This window comes from Rhinolophus hipposideros (genome assembly GCF_964194185.1).
Source record: "Rhinolophus hipposideros genome assembly, chromosome: 8".
In the NCBI taxonomy this organism is placed as follows: Eukaryota; Metazoa; Chordata; class Mammalia; order Chiroptera; family Rhinolophidae; genus Rhinolophus; species Rhinolophus hipposideros.
The window spans coordinates 78,746,052-78,764,668 of record NC_138054.1 but is presented as its reverse complement, the minus strand read 5'-3'; the positions used below and the strand labels follow the sequence as shown (position 1 = coordinate 78,764,668).

The window sequence follows — 18,617 nt, the reverse complement described above, 5'->3', positions numbered from 1 at the left end:
GCAAATTGCACCTGCCTCTGAAGTCCTGAGTCAGAGGGACAAATCTGGCCCCTCGCTTCAGCCCATGGGGGCACTTTCCATGGTTTCTGAAAATAGGATGTGCAGAAGACTAGGGAAATGTCTAGGTAGGTGGGCTCAGGCTCCCTGTCCACCCCCTCCAGCGGGCCCTCCTTCCCTACTGCTTTCCCTAACTCTGAGGTCATTTCCCTCCTGGACTCCCCCACTCCCAACCAGTCAGGCACTTTCCAACAATCCCTGGGCCTCTCCTTCTGTTACCTCCTCGGTGCTGCAGGGCAGCAAGCCGATGGGGAGTTTAGGTGACAGCCCAGAGCCAGAGCACCCGGTTCTGAACACCCTGGCTGGGTGGGCCCCAATCCCAAGTGCTCCTGTTTCGCACCTCACCTCCCTCAGGTCTCCACTGAAAAGTCACCTTCTCGGTGAGGCCCTCCCTGCTCACGTTCTCTGAAGTGGGCGTTTTTAACTTGGCCTCCGTGGCCTCCCCTTAGAACTGAGTGGGCCTGTGAACTAGGATAGGAAAAGACACAGCAATTGTATTGTCCCTACCCTCTAAATGAAATCTAGCATCCTTCTCGTGTATGAACATAGGCAACAAACCACAGAGGCATTACAGCAATCCCTGTGACCTTGTCACAACAGATGTCACAGATATTTACATATCACATTACAGACATTGCAGATTTCTCTAAATATCTTTTATGCTCGTCACAACTTCAAAATCATGGTCGTCATCAGACCCATTGCTAGGTCGTCTTATTTAATACGCTAACAAAGCAGCACATTTATCACACTTGTAAAAGACGCCTTTCTAACTACATTTTAATAGAATTAGTTTCCATTGTAATCCTTTGTGCTTCATTTTATTCTTTAAAAAACATTCTGAGACTGTCAAAGGGGTCTGTGGGATGAAAAAAGGTTAAGAAGCTCAGTTGGAAGCATCATAGACCCTCCTACTCCCACTCTCCCTACTTCAATTCCCCAAAATGCTTATTACTTCTAATAATCCATCTACTTATTTATTTTATTTTGTCTCCCTCTACTAGGCTGTAAGTTCCCTGGGGCCAGCACTTTTGTCTTGTTCATTGCTGTGTCCCCAGCCCCTAGCATAGCATCTAGAACATTGGAGATGCTCAACAAACGTTTGTTAAAATAATTAATGGCAGAGATTACTGCTCCCATTTTACAGATGAGAAAACTGAGACTCACGGAGGAGTAATGAGTTGGCCAGGTCACACAGTATCCAGGCATGGCCCAGAAAGGTTAGAATGTGCTGGGGCCTGCCCCTCTGCATAGATACTAAGGACCTGCTCCTGGGGAGTGAAACGCCCCCATTCCCACCAGGCAGCAAACCACAGGCCACCCCTGAGGTCACTAGCCCTCCACAACAGTTGCCTCCCAGTTTCAGGGCCTAGCATCACCCCTCCCAGGTACCCGCAGAGAGGATGGAGGAAGGGAGAGGCTGGGACCTGGGAGCAGGAGTGGGAGGGAGGGGCAGGTGTAAGGTACCACAGGGATAAGGGACCCTGTGAACCAGGGGTGGTGAGGACCCCGGGCCTCTCCCTTTGCCTGGCAGCAAACCCATCCATCCATCTCTGTCCCTCTCATGGAGGAGGAAGCTGAGACGACAAAGGAAGTGGACAACTTTGTGCGGGAACCCCGGGCAAACCTGCAATCAGTCAGGAGTGCAGGAATTGCAAATCAAGGCACTCCCAGGGTTGCCTGGTTGGAGGAGAAATCTTGCTCAGGAAATAAAAAGCTACCCCTTGGGTCTCAGGGGCCCCCTTGGTTTTCTCAACATCAGCCAAGAAGCCATCTCTCTTCTCCTCTATCAGTGGTCCCCTTAACCTTGCACCCACACATCTCATCCCAAACCTCTCTCCACATACACGGGTTTCTTTTTAACCAGTTAACAACAGTTCAGGGATTCAAGCTCTTTTCTCTTTCACCTAGGCCGTGGCTGCCTCCCAGAGAGCATTTTGGGGATTTGTGGTGTCTGGTCCTCAAGAGGTGGGATTCGGGGGACAGAGGATGCAAATGTCCAGCACTGCAAAGGGCAGTGAAGTAGTCCTTCTTCCTGTGTGTAAAAAACTTGCTTATAAAGACCCTCGGAGCCGTGAAACTAACTCAATATTGCATAAGACAAAGCACATTTTTTTGTATACTTTTAATATCTATTGAATTTTCCAGGAGGAAAGACAATTTTTTTAAAAAAAAATTTGTTCAGAACGTTGTTAAGAATTGTTCACAACTTCAGAAAATCACGTAATTGGCGGCAATGCCGTGTTCACACTGAGCCATTGAGCCACGCGTACCTCGCCTGTCTGGCCTGCTGTGCTGGTCACGGGGCGGCTGCCGGCAGGGCAAGCATCTGGCCATCAGTCAGTGTGGTCTCTTCCAACATTTATATATTCAAATAGGTATTATTATAAATTACCCCCCCTTTCCCATGATAGCCATGGAATTTGAAACTGCTCATAAGTAGGTAGGCTACCTTATCTATGCATTTCATGGTGGGTGGTAAAGGGTGTGTTACAAAACACTTGTAAGAAGCGGGTGTTTTGTCTGGCAGTGCAGGGGCCTTGGCCCTAATCACTGCAGGAGACACCAATGACTTGGTTTCCTTCTCTTCCTTCCTCAGTTCACACCTTCAGACTTATCATGGAGCCCTGGGGCGGTGGTGTGTCTATGTCTCATGGAAAGCTATCTTCTTGGAATTAAGACAGAATCAAGGGATAAAAAGCAAGGAAACAGGTGGAAATTTCCGTCTGGTTTCTTAGTCCTGGCGGAAGTCAGAGAGCCAGGGAAAGGCTTTGGGTCCCAAACCCTAAGCTCTCCCAACTCCTGAAGTGGTCCGAACTGTCTGGGTCAATCTGATTTGTTCTCTCCAAGGGAATTTCCCAATGGCAGGATGGGCACAGCAGATGCACTGCTGCTCGCCACAGGACGGCTGCACACTCCTTCTCCACTGACACCCGCCTCCACTTCTCCCACTCAACAATTCACACCTTCTGGGCTTCCCCCACCCCCGCTCTAACCGCACCAGAATCAGAGAATCAGTGACTGTCACCACTCAAAGGGACTTCAAAGATCTCCTCTAGTCCCAGGCATTTGAAGTAACAAAATTTCTAACATGTATCCAGCTCTCAGTACATGGCAACCAAGACACTTGTACCAAGTTCCTTAACCCTCACAAAATCCCATGAGGTAGGTACCGTTATTAGCCTCCATTTTACAGATGAGGAAACTGAGGCACAGAGAGGTTAAGCCATTTGCCCCGTATCGTCCAGCAAGTCACTGGTGAAGCTGGAACTAAAATCCAGGTCAGCTGGTTTTAGAGCCCAGGCTGTTTAACACCACTAGCCTCTGAGATCTAAAGTTTTGACGAGTTCCACAGGCATCGGAACTCCCACTCAGGCCTCTTCTTGCCTCCCAGGACCACTGAGACTGGTGAGAGAATGGCTGTGAGAATGGTTTCTCAAGTCAGCCTCCTGCATCTCCCAGGGCCACAATCCAGCTTCAGCCGTGCCTGTTCTAAGAGCATGATGCTCACCAGTGCTTAGGAAACCCATCCCTCTCCCCGCAGGCCTTGCCAGGTGGGCGCAGGTCTGTGGGCACAAATGCCATGAGGAAATCATTTTTAGCAGAATGGCCAGAGAAGGTCTTGTAACTCAGAATCATCATCCCTTCCCTTTCTGTATCTCACCTCCCTGGAGAGGGGGTACGGTACCATATTCCTATATCATGGTGGACTCCCGAGACTGACCTCTACCTGCCTCCCAAGAGGCTGCAGCTATAGGGGGCCTCCCTCACAGTAACTGCCACCTGGGCTGACAGACCAGGCCACCGTTCCAGCATCCAAGCCAGCCACCTCGGACCAGTGGCAACTCTCCACTAAGGGTTGGGGCTGGGATTAAGTTGCAAAAGGCTTGAGAGATTGGGGATGACAAAAGGGGCTTGGAGACTAATTAGGAGCAGCAATGAAAGCTTAATTCATAAAAGCAAACATTTTCCATCCATCAACCTGCAACCAGTTAAGGGCAACGTTTGAAAGAAATCTGTGCTTGGGGAAGGGAGCCAACAGGAACAGGAAATGTTTGAAAGAATGTAAACTATTTCAGTTTCATAAAAAGTAACAAGTAAACAGTTATTACATGCAAATAATGCCCTGGTTTTAATTAATGCTGAAAAGTCAAAATATGTTTGACATTTGTATGTATACATTGAACCAAGGTTGGAGAGGGAAAAAATGGTGCCCAGATGCCCATTTCCGAGCAGGGCTGGCGGCTCAGAGGGAACTAAAATCTTGAAAAGCTCTTGTTTATTGGTGATGAAAAGTACAATTCTACCTCGGCCTCTGTCGAGACTGGGAGCAGAGGGAACCCTGCTTACTTTCTTAACAAAGCTGGAGGGGCAGGCCGGTGCTTGGGAAGGGCACTCCCCAGTTTTCAGCCGGCTCGCCTTAAAGGGCCAGCGAGCCCTCATTTCTCCGGGGCAGGGTTTCTAGGACTTCTCCACCCAGAAGTGATGATGGGTTTCAGGTCCCAACAGTCCCTCCTACTCAATAGCCCCTGGCGACACCAAGTCGGTGTCTGATCCTGCTTTCCTTCATACTGCCCGAGATAGGTCAGACAGGCAGGGTGGCAAATAAGCCTTGATTCTGGAGTGGGCGATGGCAGCCTTCAAGCCTCACTTTCCAATATTCAGCATCCTGTACTGCATTTGTTTCTTTTCTAAACCACCTTAAGGGCTGGGGAAACTGTGGCTTTGGGAGACCACAGCTGCGGAGAGGCAGCCTCAAAGTGTGGGGGAGATTCTGCCCCAGTGGGGAGAGTGGCTGGGGTGCTTGGGCCCCACAGACCAAGGATTTGTCCTCTAAACCGCCTGCCCAAAGGCCCATTTTTGAGCTTGTTAATCTCCCCCCTGCATCTTTTGTGAGGCCAGGGCACTTCATCGGGAAAAGGGAGACATGGCAGGCTTCGGGAGTTAGTAAACCCCAGAAACTGGGAGAAAATTGTGGGTTTTTTTCTGGCTAGAGACCCTAATTTTCCTCACATCGTTAAAGGGGTCTGTAGCATACTAGGGGTTCCCAACCGCCGTTTCAGACAGAGCTGGGCCCGGAGACCTGTTTCTGGGGATCCTATTGGGATGCCAAGGCCTGACTCTTAACTTCCTTACCCCCCAACCTTTGCCATTGCCAATGTCGGGCTGGCGCGGTCTCCCGCGGTCTCCCTCCGGCTCACCTCGCCCACTGCGGCCCACGAAGCGAAGGTCGTTGAACCTGGCCACCTGGTTCTTCATGACGGCAGAGGCATTGCGCAGTTCAGCAGAGTAGTTCTCATCGTTGCCAGCCATCACAGTCACCACCGTTCCATCTGGCACATCCCCCAGCGCCACCACCTGAGGGCATGGGGTCGGGGACAGCTTAGAAAGGTAGGGGGAGGCAAAGCGAAGGAGGGAGGGGCCGGGGCTGGCAGCTCCCCTAGGTCTCAGGCGCACTGCGGATTTCTCAAATGCTGGGTGGAGGAGAGGCCGAAAAACAATAGAGACCTTCCCCCAAATATAACAAAAACAAGATCCCTACCTTCTATATCCAAAGCCTAGTTCAGCTGGTTAAGTCCTGTCTTGTGAAATTATCGTTTCAATTGAATTGAATCGAAGCGAGAGCTGAGAATAAGCTCAGTCACTATGCTGTAGGGTGCCGTGCCCCTCTCCCCTTTGCTTGAGCAAAAGAGTTATCAACAAGCTCCCAGCAACCGAGTCTCTAAGTAAAAATAATATCAACACCAATAATAACGGGACTGCTCCCCACACTCAATTAACGCAAGAGCCGTTTGGGGTATGAAATTTGGTCCTACAATGTGGCCCAGGCCCAGTTTATGAGCCTCTGCAAAGCTTGAATTCGTTATGCAGAGAAAATGCAAAATGCAAAACAAAGTGGTGTTTTGAGAAGATGTGTACAGAAAACCCCTTTAAAGTGAAAGAAGGGTTTTGATAGCAGGAGGGTGCACCTGCTGGGAATTGCAGGATGGGGGTGGAAATGCACCCTTAATATAGTCTCCCCCACCCCCCACCCCAAGGAGCACGGAGAGGCAGATGCCTTTTGAAAAGGAATCAGACTGCAAACGCAGTCACAGCCATTTAAACGTGGCCACCGCGTGCAGGGACTAGGGATCCAGATGGTAAAAATTTCAAGGAGAAAATGTTTGGGGTCTGATTAAAAAGGCCAGATTTCCTGTCAACATCCTGTCTTCTTTTAATTTCAAAGATTCCTTTTAAGCTCCAAGTGACAGTAAAACCTCCGTTTTGAGGATTAAAGTCACACGGGCCTCCCCATCCCCCTCCTCCTCGGGAGATTTTCCCCACTGGTATTTTAAGATGTCACCCGGGAGACCTCAAAGAGCCACTCATCCTTTTTTCCAATTTGGAGTCGTCTTAATGGGAGCAAGGACGGCCTCAGCTGCCAGGAACCGCTGTTTCCAGCCACCTCGGGCACTGCCACCCCCAGCCGCCGGCCCTTCCTGCCCTGCCCTTTCTCACGGCAGCTGTGAGAGGTTTAGGGGAAAACCAAGGCGTTTTCGTTTCATCTCGCTGCCCCCTTAAAAATAATGAAAATGAAACAGTCGCCTACTCCCTGGCGAAGAGAAAAAGGTCCTCTGAATGACTGGGGGCTGCTGGGGGTGGGAGCGCCCCCAATCTCTGCCTGACATTTGGGATCCCGGCCGTACCATTTAGGGTACATTGACCCCATCCCGGCCCAGAGTTGCCCGGTATAAAATTTCAGAAGCCAGAGGTTGAGAGTGTGAGCAGGAAGTGTTTGTGAAGCGGTGCAGGAGGGGTGCAGGCAGCGGAGGGTAGGCCCCATCCGCCCTCCGCACCCACCGCCGGTGTCTTCGCCCTGGTCCCGGGGCTCCTCTTCCCCCCAGCCCTGAGCGCTTTGTCCGAGGATCCAGGTTGGAGGGAAGCGAAGCCCCATCCGCCCGTTTCCGCATCAACGTTTTCCTGCAGGGCTCCCCGAAGGTGGAGGGGGCAAACCTCCTAAAAGTCACCCGTGCGGGGTGCATCGAAGAGCGAGCTCCGAAGTCTCGGGGCGGAGCGCGGAGCGAGACCCAAAGGGCCCACGGCCCCTCGCCTGGCTCTCGCCGCAGGGTCGCGGGCACGTGCCCTCCCCTCCGCGCCCTCGGCCCTGGCTCCCGCAGCGGAGGGGCCCGGAGCCCCACGGCCGGTGTCGCCCACCCCCACCCCGGGCGCCTCACTCACCTTGAAGGCGACGGGCAGCGTCTTGTTGCAGCGCCAGTGCGAGGGCAGCACGGAGCAGAGGAAGTTGGGGCTGTCGGTGCGCACCAGCTCGCCCGCGTGGTCCGCCAGCACCTCCACCATCGAGCGCACCTCGGGCCGGGAGCGCCCGCCGGGCCCCACGGCCGCCTGCGCGCTCAGCGCGCCGCTGTTCTCGCCCATCTTGCCTCCGCCGCCGCCGCCGCCGCAGGGGAAGGCCGTGGAGGGAGGTGTGAAGCGGCGGCTGGTGCTCGGGTCTACAGGAATACGCATAACAGCGGCCGTCAGGGCGCCGGGCGGGCGGCGGCGGCGGCGCGGCTCCCCCGGGGGTGGCCGGCGCGGGCGCCTCCTCGGCCGCCGCTGCCGCGAGAAGCGGGAAAGCAGAAGCGGCCGGGCCGGGGCTTCGGGGCGCAGGGGGCGGCGCCGGGGGCCGCTCGGTCGGGGCCTGCCCGAAGCGAGGACTCGCCGCCCCGACGACCGCGAGCAGCCTGCGCGCTAGTCCCGCATCCCGGGCGACAGGCCCTCGCGCGGCCGCCCCTCGCGGCGGTCTGGGCTGCTTCGCTCCCCGCGGGGCCCGCGCGGACTGTGGCACCTCCGCCCCCCGCCCCCGCCGCCCGCTCGCGGCCGCTGCACCGACTACGCGGCCGCAGCCTCAGAACAAATCCTCGAGAATCAAGTGGCGGCGCCGTGGCCGCCCGCGCGGGGTTAGTACCCCGGCACCCGCGAGGGCGGGGCCGGGCCGAGCGACGCGTCGCACAGCCAATCCGCGCCCCCATCACGGGCACCTCGGCAGCGCTGGCGGGGGGAGGACCGGAGACCGCCGAAGGCCTCCCCACCCGGAGGGGCGGAAGGCCCCGCCTCGCAGTCGGGCGTCCTCGCGACAGCCCAGGGCTCCTGGAGCGTTCCGAGGAGCTGGGGCTGAGGCTCAAAATGTGTCCAAAACGTCCGAGCCCTGCAGAGGCTCAGTTGCCGCCGTCTCGGTGGCAGCGCCTCCCCTTTGCTCCCCCTTCCCCGCTGCCTGCGGTCGGGCCTCCCCAGCTTCAGCTGCTTTGGGCCTGTGCTGCCTGCACCCTCAGCCGGGGGCGGCGGGGGCCACAGACGGGTGACATCTCGCGGGTAGCTGCTCCAAAGAGACTTTTCACCGCCCTGCCCTTCCCGCAAATTATTTTGACCCAAGAGCCTCCACCGCACGAGATTACGCGCGCACCAGCGGCCTCGGCAGCTCCCCGCCCTGCGCGGCTTTGGTCCCGGCCGCGGCGGCCCCGGGGACAGAGAGAAAAGGGTTCCCTACCGGGCCGCATCCAGCTTGGGGGCGACTAACCCGGTTCCCTCCGCTTTCCCCTCAAAACAACTGTCAGGGTCGCGCAGGCCTTCCTGCGTTGTTCCTCGTTGTGGCAGCCTGTGGCTCTTTGAAAAACACGGTGGGGCCTGAAAAACGCGAGTGTTTTCCTCTGATTTCCCTTCCCGCGCTTGTAGCCACAGTCCTGCCTCGTGGAAGAGAAGAAAACCGTGGAGAACGCGGGAATGGCTGCAAAGCTAAGGGCCCTGACTTCCCAAAGAGGGGATTTTCTTTCTCCACGTGGATGCAAACCGGCCCCTGCGGGTCCAAGCCCACGTCTTCCCCGTCGGGGCGCTCCGGCCGCGCCGCAGGGACGTAGACAGCTCTGCCGGGGCACCGCTTGCTCGCTCGCCCTGGGCGCTCGATCCCACTCCCAGCAGCGCGGCCCAACCACTCCCCGGGGGTCACGGCAGACAATCTGTTTCTCCCGCCTCCTAAACCAGGAGAGCGGGCCTAGGGACACGCTACCGCGGGGAGAGCTGGAAAGATCGAGCCCCCTTCACGCTGGATTACGACCCCAGAAGCGCTCCCCGGGGTCTGGGAGAACGAATGCGTGCCGAGTCTCCCCGCCGTTTTGGAGATTGGACAGGATATTCGTTGTTCGCGGCCCTCGACAGGTGCAAAACGACGAATTCCATGCCTCGGGAGCAAAGAAGCTTAGGATCCGATGGTGGCCGCAGGATCCCGCCCTGGATCTGACCCCGGCCCAGCGCGCGCCATTTCCTCGTCGCCAAACGAAATCCAGCCCCGCGTGCGCTGCAGCGCAGACGGACTCAGGCCCACCCGTGACCACCCGGAAAGCTGGTCCCTACCCCTCTCGGAGCCCCGGGTCGGCTCCTCGGGCCATTTCGAAAGCCCGGACGGCGAAGGCCCCTTGCGGGACCTTTTTATAGAGCCTACACCTGGGAGTCGCAGATCTCAGGGGCCAAGGCCCGCGCGCTCCTGGGAGCCCTGGCACTGGCTGCAGAACCAGAAGGAAGCGTAGGACCCGGGCCTTGGTGCGTCCGACCTCTGGGAGCTTCCCAACGAAAGGCCCACCGCGTCGTAGCCAGGTAGGACCCGGGGCCAGGGAAGGCGAGCGACGCGTGCAGCGCTGGGGCGGCCGTGGGGCCAGAACCTCCTGCATGTGGGGTTTGTAAATTCGATTCCTCTAGTGGTTTCGGTTTGCACCCTTACTTGTCCCTCTGCCTGATTTCTCCCTCTCAACCGACGGCAGGTTGGCAAACGGGTTTCCTGAGAATGGGGCTTCTGGGGGTCTCAGCACTTGGCACAGGGCCCAGTGCAGCTCCAGCTCCCGGGAGGGCACTCGCTGAAGGTGGGCGCCGGAACCAGGGCACCCTGGTCGTTGGCGTTTGGGTCTCCAGCCGGAGGTCGCGGAGGCCGCGGGGGCCGGAGCAGTTCTGGGAGCCACCGCTAGTTGGCGCCTGCACTCTGCCGACCGCGGAGTTGCCCCGCCAGGCCCACCGTACACTCGTGCACCAGCCGCCGTCCCCGCGTCCAGGCGCGGCGGGTCACCTCCTAAGAACTGCCCTTTCTGGACAGACTTCCTGTCCTATTCCTCACCATCTGTGCAGCCACGTCTTGAACAAACCAATGGCTTTGTGTCCGACAGAAGGCTGCCCGCCCCGCCCCCGATGGACACTGACACTTTGACACCTAAGCCTTCTGCATTCGCATTTCCGGCACTCGAGGGTCTCTGTGCCCTTGTACCCGCGGAACGTTCTCCCTGACAGAAATGCAGTCCTTTCCTGTCCCGTTCTGGGAGACCGGGGATGAGGAGCATGCACAGAAGAATGGACCATCTCCGTCCCAATTTCGACCTACTCGTCTGACCGACATATTTTCCCATCCCGGATCAAAAGTTCTAGGGTCATTTTTTTTTTCCCGTTTGGAAAGACAGTTGGACAGTTCCCATGACCCTACCTGGGACACGCGGATACCCCCGTCCTTCCCCATCTCGTATAGTTAGCCATCTCCTCTCCCTCTTCCACTAGACGGATGGACAAACACCCCGCTTTCTCTCAAATGGCTCCCACCGAAGAGCACCCCAGTTTGTCTGCAGCAGGGTGGGCCTGCCTTGGCCCAGAGCTGGGTAAACAGAGACCCAGCCTGGGGTCTGCAGAGCCCGAGTTCTGGGGGGGCCAGTCCTTCCACAAGTGTCCTTAGCCGCTGAGAGAGGACCCATGGGGTGAGTGAGCATGACCCTGTGTCAGGATGACCTCCTCCTGCCACCAGAGGTTGTCTAGGAGTTTGCTCTACATGCTTTTCTGGTCGTTAGGTGCTGGCCAGAGAGCTTCCAAGGGCAGGTCTCATTCCTGGAGAGTCCCAGTATCAGAGACGGGCAAGGATCCCCCAAGTGTGCCAGATAAGGGACATATATGTCCTAGAAAGCCTTCTAAGAGGTCCACTGGGTGTGGAAGGAGCTTGAGTATGCAGTTCTACTGCCTGAATTTTTTCTTCTACCACCTACTGTGATCTAGGGCAAATCACTTAAAACTTTTTTTTTTTTTTTAATTGAGGAACAAGTCAAGTCGTTGTTTTCAATCTAGTTGTGGAGGGCGCAGCTCACTGGCCCATGTGGGAATCAAACCAGTGACGTTGATGTTATGAGCACTGCGCTCCAACCAACTGAGCCAGCCGGCCGCCCCTGGCTCAGTTTTTTGAGCCCCTGGCTCAAACGTTTTTGAGCCTCATCTGTGTCATCTGTAAAGTGGGGGTAATAATAGTGGCCTCTTCGTAGAATCATGTGTAAAGTGCTGAGCGCATCGCAGGCCTGGCACACAGGAGGTGCTCAACCCGTGTGAGCTGTCACTGGTGTTATACTGTAAAAATAAGGCCTGATCATTCCTTGTCAGATGGTCTTTGGCAAGTCCCCTCCCCTCTCTGGGCCACACACATTTCCCACTGTGAAGTATCCAATTCTCATGTTCAAAGCTTGCCAGGACTCAGCTTAGTACATGGTGGTCCTGTCCCCCTTGGTTTACCTAGGGGCTGCCTGGGGGAAGTAAGGACTGTCTGTGTCCTGGCTCCAGGGGGAGGCAGCTTGCAGGATGGTTTCCAGCAACCATCATAGAGCTGCCTGTGGATCTTGACAACCCACCTTCCTTAGGTTCTCAGACCCTCACTTTGGAAACCCACTGGCCCCCACTCCCTCCTCCCTGTCCCTACAGGCAGACACTTTCCTAAGTAGGAACTGGCCTCCACTGACACTGTCAGCCACTTTCTCCTTACCACCTCCGCAGGAGGCTGTTCCCTTTATCCCACGTCTCATGGGAGCCCCAGTCTAGTGATTAGCACAGAGGACTGTTTTCTAGAAGCTAATGATTTTGTCTAGTCTGTCCTCCACATCCCCACTCTGGAGGGATACATGCCACCAAGTCACCCTCCTGCCTGGTGCCCTTGAACTCAAGCTGGGATATTGTTGTCCCTCACTGAGCCTCAGTTTCCTTTTCTGTGAATAGGGGTCATTCTAATAGCTCCATTTTACAATTTGGAGGATTAAAGACTCCATCTAGGAGGGGAGGAGCATTGTGTTTCCCCAGATCTAAAATGCCATCAATTGTTCTACGTGGAAAAAAAAACACACAAGGAAAATACTGCTAATTAAACCAAGACTTACTTGCATCCTAGTTTCAGATACATATATAATTATAAATTATATATTACATAATATAAATCTATATCTATCTATCTATCTATCTATCTATCTATCTATCTATCTATCTATCTATCTATATCAAGTTAGTGATAAAGGGTCATGAAAACAGTATTATATTCAAGGGGTTGTTCCCTGCAGGATTGGGGGCCCTCATCCCATAGAATCCATCTCTGGGCCATCCTTCCTGGGCAGCCTCTGGAAGGTTCCAGTATATGCAGGCAGATAAGTGTGCTTCTCAGATTACAGAGGCTTTTATTTTTTTGGAAAGGGCTAGATTCCTAGGCGAGGGAGGGGGAGCTGAGGAGAGCACTGTGGTTAGGACACAGCTGTGGGCTCTGCCATTGACTGGCTGTGCAACTTTTGCACCTCTCTGAGCCTTGGTCCCTGACTGGCAGAATGGGAAGAACGGTGACAGTCATCTCTGCTGAGGTGTTACCATGTCCAGGCACTGTGATTGGGCTTTCAGTACATCATCCCATCCTCACAGATATCATATGTAGTAGGTGTTATGTCCATTTAAATTAAGAGGAATGTTGCCAAGATTTTCTGGGATAGGGAGAACCAGAGCAAGCTAAAAGGCTTAAAGTTTGGAGAGCTGATTACACACATCCCCCCACCCCTTGATTGAATAAAGGAATGGGAAGAGCCAGGAATATAGATATTGAACGTGTTCAATAAACATTTGCTGTTATGATGGTGGTAGACCTAGAGGCCATAAGGTCTGTTAAATAGCCATGGACTTGGAAATCAGCAGACCCTTTAAAGCTGGGTTGGGAGGCTGCAGAGGTCATTTGTTGAGGCCCTCCCAACTTGTACTCTCCTTTAGCCTCGGGGCCACCTGCAAGGAGGTAGATTCAGCTGTAGTCCCCAATTTACAGATGGTAACACTGAGGCCCAAGAAGGGGGAGAGATGTGACCTGAGTCACCAAGGAAGAAGCGAGATTTTGACAGTTTGGCAAGGCCAGGGGACTGCGTGGCATGGCCCAAAGTGGGGTGGCCTGACTTCTGCCTGCACGAACCCCCACCCACCCTGCTGGACTCTGCAGGTGCACAGCCCCAGCCAGGACCCACTCGATGGTCTCGAGGGTGCCACCTCATGGCCAGATGTGACCCCTGAGTGCCCATCTCTTGAGGCGGAAATGCCAGTTAGCCAGGTCTCCCTGTGGCTTTCCACCCCACTGAAGGTTCAGGTTTCTTGTGAGAGGGTGCCCAGCTTGGGAGAAAGAGAGAGAGGGAGTGAAGGAGGGGAGAGAGGGAGTGAAGGAGGGGAGAGAGGTGGTTTCAGTGGGAGCCTGGTGCAGGGAGGGGAGGCAAGCCCCATCCATAGCCAGGGAAGTGGGTTCTGGTTTCGCCTCCCACCACTGGATCTATTATTCCTGCCACCTTCCCTGCTTCTCATTTTGGTCATGTATAAAATAGGGAAATAATTCTGGTAGAGCCCTTTGGTCTATGACTAATAATTGCCCTGATTTATTGGCTCCATCTCTGCTCCGCTGGCTGGTCACAGTGCCTTAGACTCTCCATCCACAGCAGTGTGTGTGGGGGGTGGGTGGAGGGGGTGGGGATGTGTGTGTATGTGCAGAACTACCTGTTGGCAGTCATCAAATCAGAGGATTGTTTTATGGGGGAGGTGGGGAGTCGTGAGACGGATCTGTGCAGCTTGGAGCCAGAGGGCTCTGGGAAGGGTGTGCCCTTTCCCCAGCTTCAGGATGGGCTTCCGCTCTGGCCGACAGGAAGAGAAAGGGCTCCTCTAAGTGGCTGTCATCTTTCGCATTCCTTATAGTGGAGGGTCCCAAACACCTCCAAACCTTAATCAGATAGCAAGAGTAGGAGCCCGTCAGAAACCAATTTTTGGAACAGGATTGGAGCTAGGGGGTTAGAATCTGGATATCTATTAATCTTCATTGACAACAGGTAAGCTCTTATGGCATGCCAGGCCTCATCCCACACTTATACTCATTTATGATTCACGTATTCTTATGGGGGAGGTACAGTTATCACCCCCATTTTACAAGTGAGAAAATTGAAGACAGAAAAGTTAAGTAATTTGTCCAAGGTCACACAGCTGGGAAAGTGCAGAGCTAGGATTCCAACCAGGCAGGCTGGCCCCAGAACCCACGTTCCTGACCACCATGCTCTGTTCTCATGGACCAGAATCAGATGCTTGGAGTTACAGTCATGGAATAGAATCAGCATCCTGGCAGGAGAATAGTGGGCAGGATTCAGAATTGTATAATGTCAGAGACAGCATAAAAGACCTGAGATATCATATCCAAATCTCCCATTTATCAAGTTGAGGATCCGAGGCCCAGGAAGGGGAAAGGTCACACTGGAGGTCGCAGCCTAGGCCAGGGGCAGAGTCTGGAACTCCCTCCTGCGACCTCCCACTGACTCTGGTCCTGGGTGCCTTCCTCTTCATGGCAGGCCCTACTAGTCCTACCGCCCACCCAGTGGCTCCCTCCCGGGCCCAGCCAGTCCCATTAGGGATTTTCCACCTCCCCAGAAAGGTCTTAATGACTGTCAGTCCTTGTGAAGCCGTAATTAATCTCAGAGGCTGATGGCTTGGAGGAGACCAGGGGCTTTGGCCTTACGCAGATGAAGATTACGGCTCCATTTCATGTGGTGATGCAGGAACGCCTCAGACATTCCTGCCAGCAATAAAAGCCACATGGATTTCCAGCATCGCCCTTGGAAAAGAAAAAAAGCACAGGCCTTTGCGGAAAGAAATCAACTATGTGCTGTATGCATGGCATGAGATAAAAACGGGGCAGAACGAGGTGGAGAACAGTTGGTCTTTTATGCTGCCTCTGACGGGCCACCGAGAGTGGCAGGGCCCAGCGGTCACGATCCCAGCTGCAGTCCTGGGGAGAGGGGGCTAGCCCTCAGTGCAGTAGTGGAAGTTACAGTGGAAGGGCCTCAACCTCTTCACCGGAACTGGGTTTGAGCCACCCCAGATGTCCCTCGGGCAGGGGCAGCTTCCTGGCCTGGGACCCATGTAGTTGCACAGGGCACTGCTCTCAGAAGGATCCTTGGTTAAATGCCCTGCCATCACTGCCTTAAATTTCTTCACACGTTTTGAACAAGGGGTCTGCATTTTCATTTTGCATTGGGCCCCCCAAATTATGTAACCGGTTTGCCCACAGGTTCTCCCATCAGTCAATTGCCACACGTCTCCTGGCCCCTACCACGTGCCCAAGACTGTGGAGTAGTGTTTTTTGAGCACTTGCTTTGCTTACGTTATCTGACGTGAACTTCAAAACTACGTTGTGAATTGGGCAGCTGTGGAAACTGAGGCTCAGAGAGGATTCCATGTGGCAAGGAAGCCTAGATTTGGAATGAGGTCTCTGACTGTAAAGTAAATGTCTTAACCGCTCTACATTCTGCAATATCTCATCTTCACCATTCCCTGGGGCATAGTGATGCATGTGGTCAGGCTTTTTTATTCCCAAATAACGGAAGGGATAACTGAGGCCAGAGAAGTGAAGGCGCTCACGGTCACGGATACTCACTGACAAATTGAGCACATAGTACCAGGCTGGACACCAGTGGGCCTGGGCCTGGATCCATAGGGCTGGGGGTGGGGTGGGGTGTCCCAGTTTTATAGTTTTTGTTCCCCTTGTAAATTTATTAGCTCTCACTATGTGGGTCACTGCCTTCAGTCTGGCCCGGATGCAGGAGTCCTGCCCACGCCCCACCCCCTGCTCTCCATTCTAAACATCTGGAAGTCCTTCTTTGTGACTTCCTCCACTCATTCATGCTCCAGTTTTCCTCTGCCATTGGGGAAGCAGTTGTGCCCTGCACCTTGGTAAGCTCAAATGAGTCCCAATCGCCCATGAATCCTAGAGAATTGGGGCTGAATGGAGCCTAAAGATGACCTATAACCTGGTCACGACCTGAGGGCCCATGGACCTGGCTGCTGGCTTCAGGGCAGCACTCCCCTTATTCCTTGCTAGGTGACCCTGGGAAAGTCCCTTTTCTCTCTGGGCGTCTGATACCCCATCAGAGAGATAAGTGCATTGGACCACACTTGATCTCCAAGAGGACTGTCCATCTTCAATATTCTAGAATTCCATGTTAAACCATGAAAGGTCTGAGGCCCAGGAAAGGTGAGGGACTTGCTCAAGGTCACACAGGCTAGGATGGCTCCCTGGCAGTTGGGCCCGACTCTGAGGGACTGGCTGCCAGCCCAGCTCTTCTCTGCAAAAGCCTTTAGAGGGTCCAGCCTTGCTCTTCTCCTCCACCCATGTCCCCAGCCCACCTTGGCCTGTCAGGCACCCTAAGTGTCCAGGTCTGGAAGCTACAGCTAAGGGTCCTTGGTAGGAACTAAAGACCATCTTTATAAAAAGTGCCTTCTGATGGCGACTTCTTTTTTTCACACTCACATTTAGGCCTCTCTAAACCTCAGTGTCCTGCGTCATTGTTTCCATAATCAGGGTCCCCTATCCACGGGTTATCATTTGGCTAGAAAATGGGAAGAGTGAACTCTAAGAGCTGAGGGGCAGGTGAGGGATAGAGTGCTGGGAAGCCAGGATGGGAAAGACTCCACTGGACCCTGGGCACACAGGGTGTGCATGCAGGTGTGAGCGCGCACACACACGCACACCTCTTCTCATGGGCACACTCACAAACGGCACACATGGTCATGGCACACTGTCACACATACGCTCATTGGCCACTCACACACACATCTATGTGGAGAAGTCTTCATGGAGGCCACTGTTACGATGCAGCCGCACATGTAAATGGGTAAGTGTATGTGTGTGCAAAGACACTCATCAGGGGACACATCTACCTGTGTCAGCACACACAGACTCATTAGTGTAGATGCAGCTAGGACTCCATGTGGGGTTGTGTAGACACACACACACACAGGCACATGCCAAGGTTGTGTAGACACAGACCCTCCTGTGGACGGATCAATGCACAAATTTTGAGGCAGGTGTAGAATCGGGGCTCAGAGCTTGGATCTGTAAACCAGGTCAGCTCTGGGAAGAATGGAACCCTGGCCTTGGAAGTTTCCGCTTCTCCTTAATTCAGGGCCATTGACTTTGTAGGTGGTTTGCCGGCCTCAGGTTTCCAGACACTTCCCCAACATCTGACTTTTAACCTTTCTCCCCGCCACCAAATGTTCCATGATGGTGAGGAGAGCCTGTCCTCCTGGCCCAGAGAGCTGTGGCTGTAACAGAAGGGTTACACATAGCGTTCCCAGAGCCATCTGGGGCTAGAGGGCAGAGCATCAGCCTGCGGAACCAAAGCCCTAGGGTCACGGTCAGTCTGAGAGGCTCTGGGCATGACACGTGGCCTCTCTGAGCCTCAGCCGCCTCACCTGTAAAATGGGGGTACTCATTGCTGCTCAGAAGGGGTGTGAGGGGGGTGCTGGCAGCAGCCGCCACAGCTCGACCACCCCTGGAACATGAGTCAGCCTGAACCCCTCTGTTAGGACCTGTGTGACACCCTCAGGGACCTCAGCATGGGGGATAGTATTGAAACCATGTCACATGATGAAGCAACTGGGGACTGTCCTGGAGAAGAGCAGTTCAGGGGACTGAGAACTTGCTTTCAGATATGTGAAGAGCTTCTGGGGACCATATGGAAGCTGGGGATGGAACTAGGGCCAGTGGGTATTGGGCTACATACAAGGAAAAGAAGCCTTGAGAGTCAGCTAGAGAGAGGAGACACATCCCTGTAGAGGTGGAGAAGTATTCAAGTATTCCCTATCATGGGAAGTATTCAAATAGTGACCAGGATATTGCAGACGGAGTTCAAAGTGTTCGATGGGGCTGGTGGCTGGATCAGATACTGGTGTCCAGCCCAGGGTTTGTGCACAGTAAACATTTAGTGAACAAATGAGTGAAACCAAAGCTCCACATATGACCTGACAGCCTGCAAGTCAGTTCATACCTGCTCTGAGTTCCCACCCTGACATCTTCACCTTCTGGCTATGTAACCCTGGGCTTCCCCAAGCCTGAGTTTCCTCATCTGTACAGTGGGGAGAATTGACCATCTCCCATGCTCTTCCCCCCCCCCCCAGGTAAACTCCTTCAGTAGCTTAGTAGCTCACATTCCTTATTGCCGCCTTTCAATTTATCCCCAAATTTCTGCTCTTATAAATAGAAAATGACATTGAAAGCAAAAAGCATACAGACAAGCAAGAGAACAGTTCATTCAAAGACCAGAAGAGTGGTTCTCCTGTCCCTCCATGGCAGGGGGAGGGAGAAGGGGACGGGGCGAGGGGACGCTGGTCGGAGCCCTAAGGTCCAATCAATGGGGGTTTTTAAAGCCAAGTGGTGGCTATATGAATATCTGTATTATTTTTCTCTAAATAATATT

At 54.1% G+C, this 18,617-nt stretch overlaps 1 protein-coding gene across 1 annotated transcript in view; it reads right to left on the bottom strand.

Moving 5' to 3' along the window:
* The window catches only part of RUNX3 (RUNX family transcription factor 3), a gene marked incomplete at both ends in the record, with an annotated part of 57,847 nt that overhangs the window by 17,392 nt on the left and 21,838 nt on the right, over window positions 1-18,617 (bottom strand). Inside the window, 2 exons of the mRNA XM_081056100.1 lie at window positions 5,259-5,415; window positions 7,276-7,547. Coding sequence (XP_080912226.1) covers window positions 5,259-5,415; window positions 7,276-7,547 — 429 coding nt within the window. The remainder of the gene's footprint in view (window positions 1-5,258; window positions 5,416-7,275; window positions 7,548-18,617) is intronic.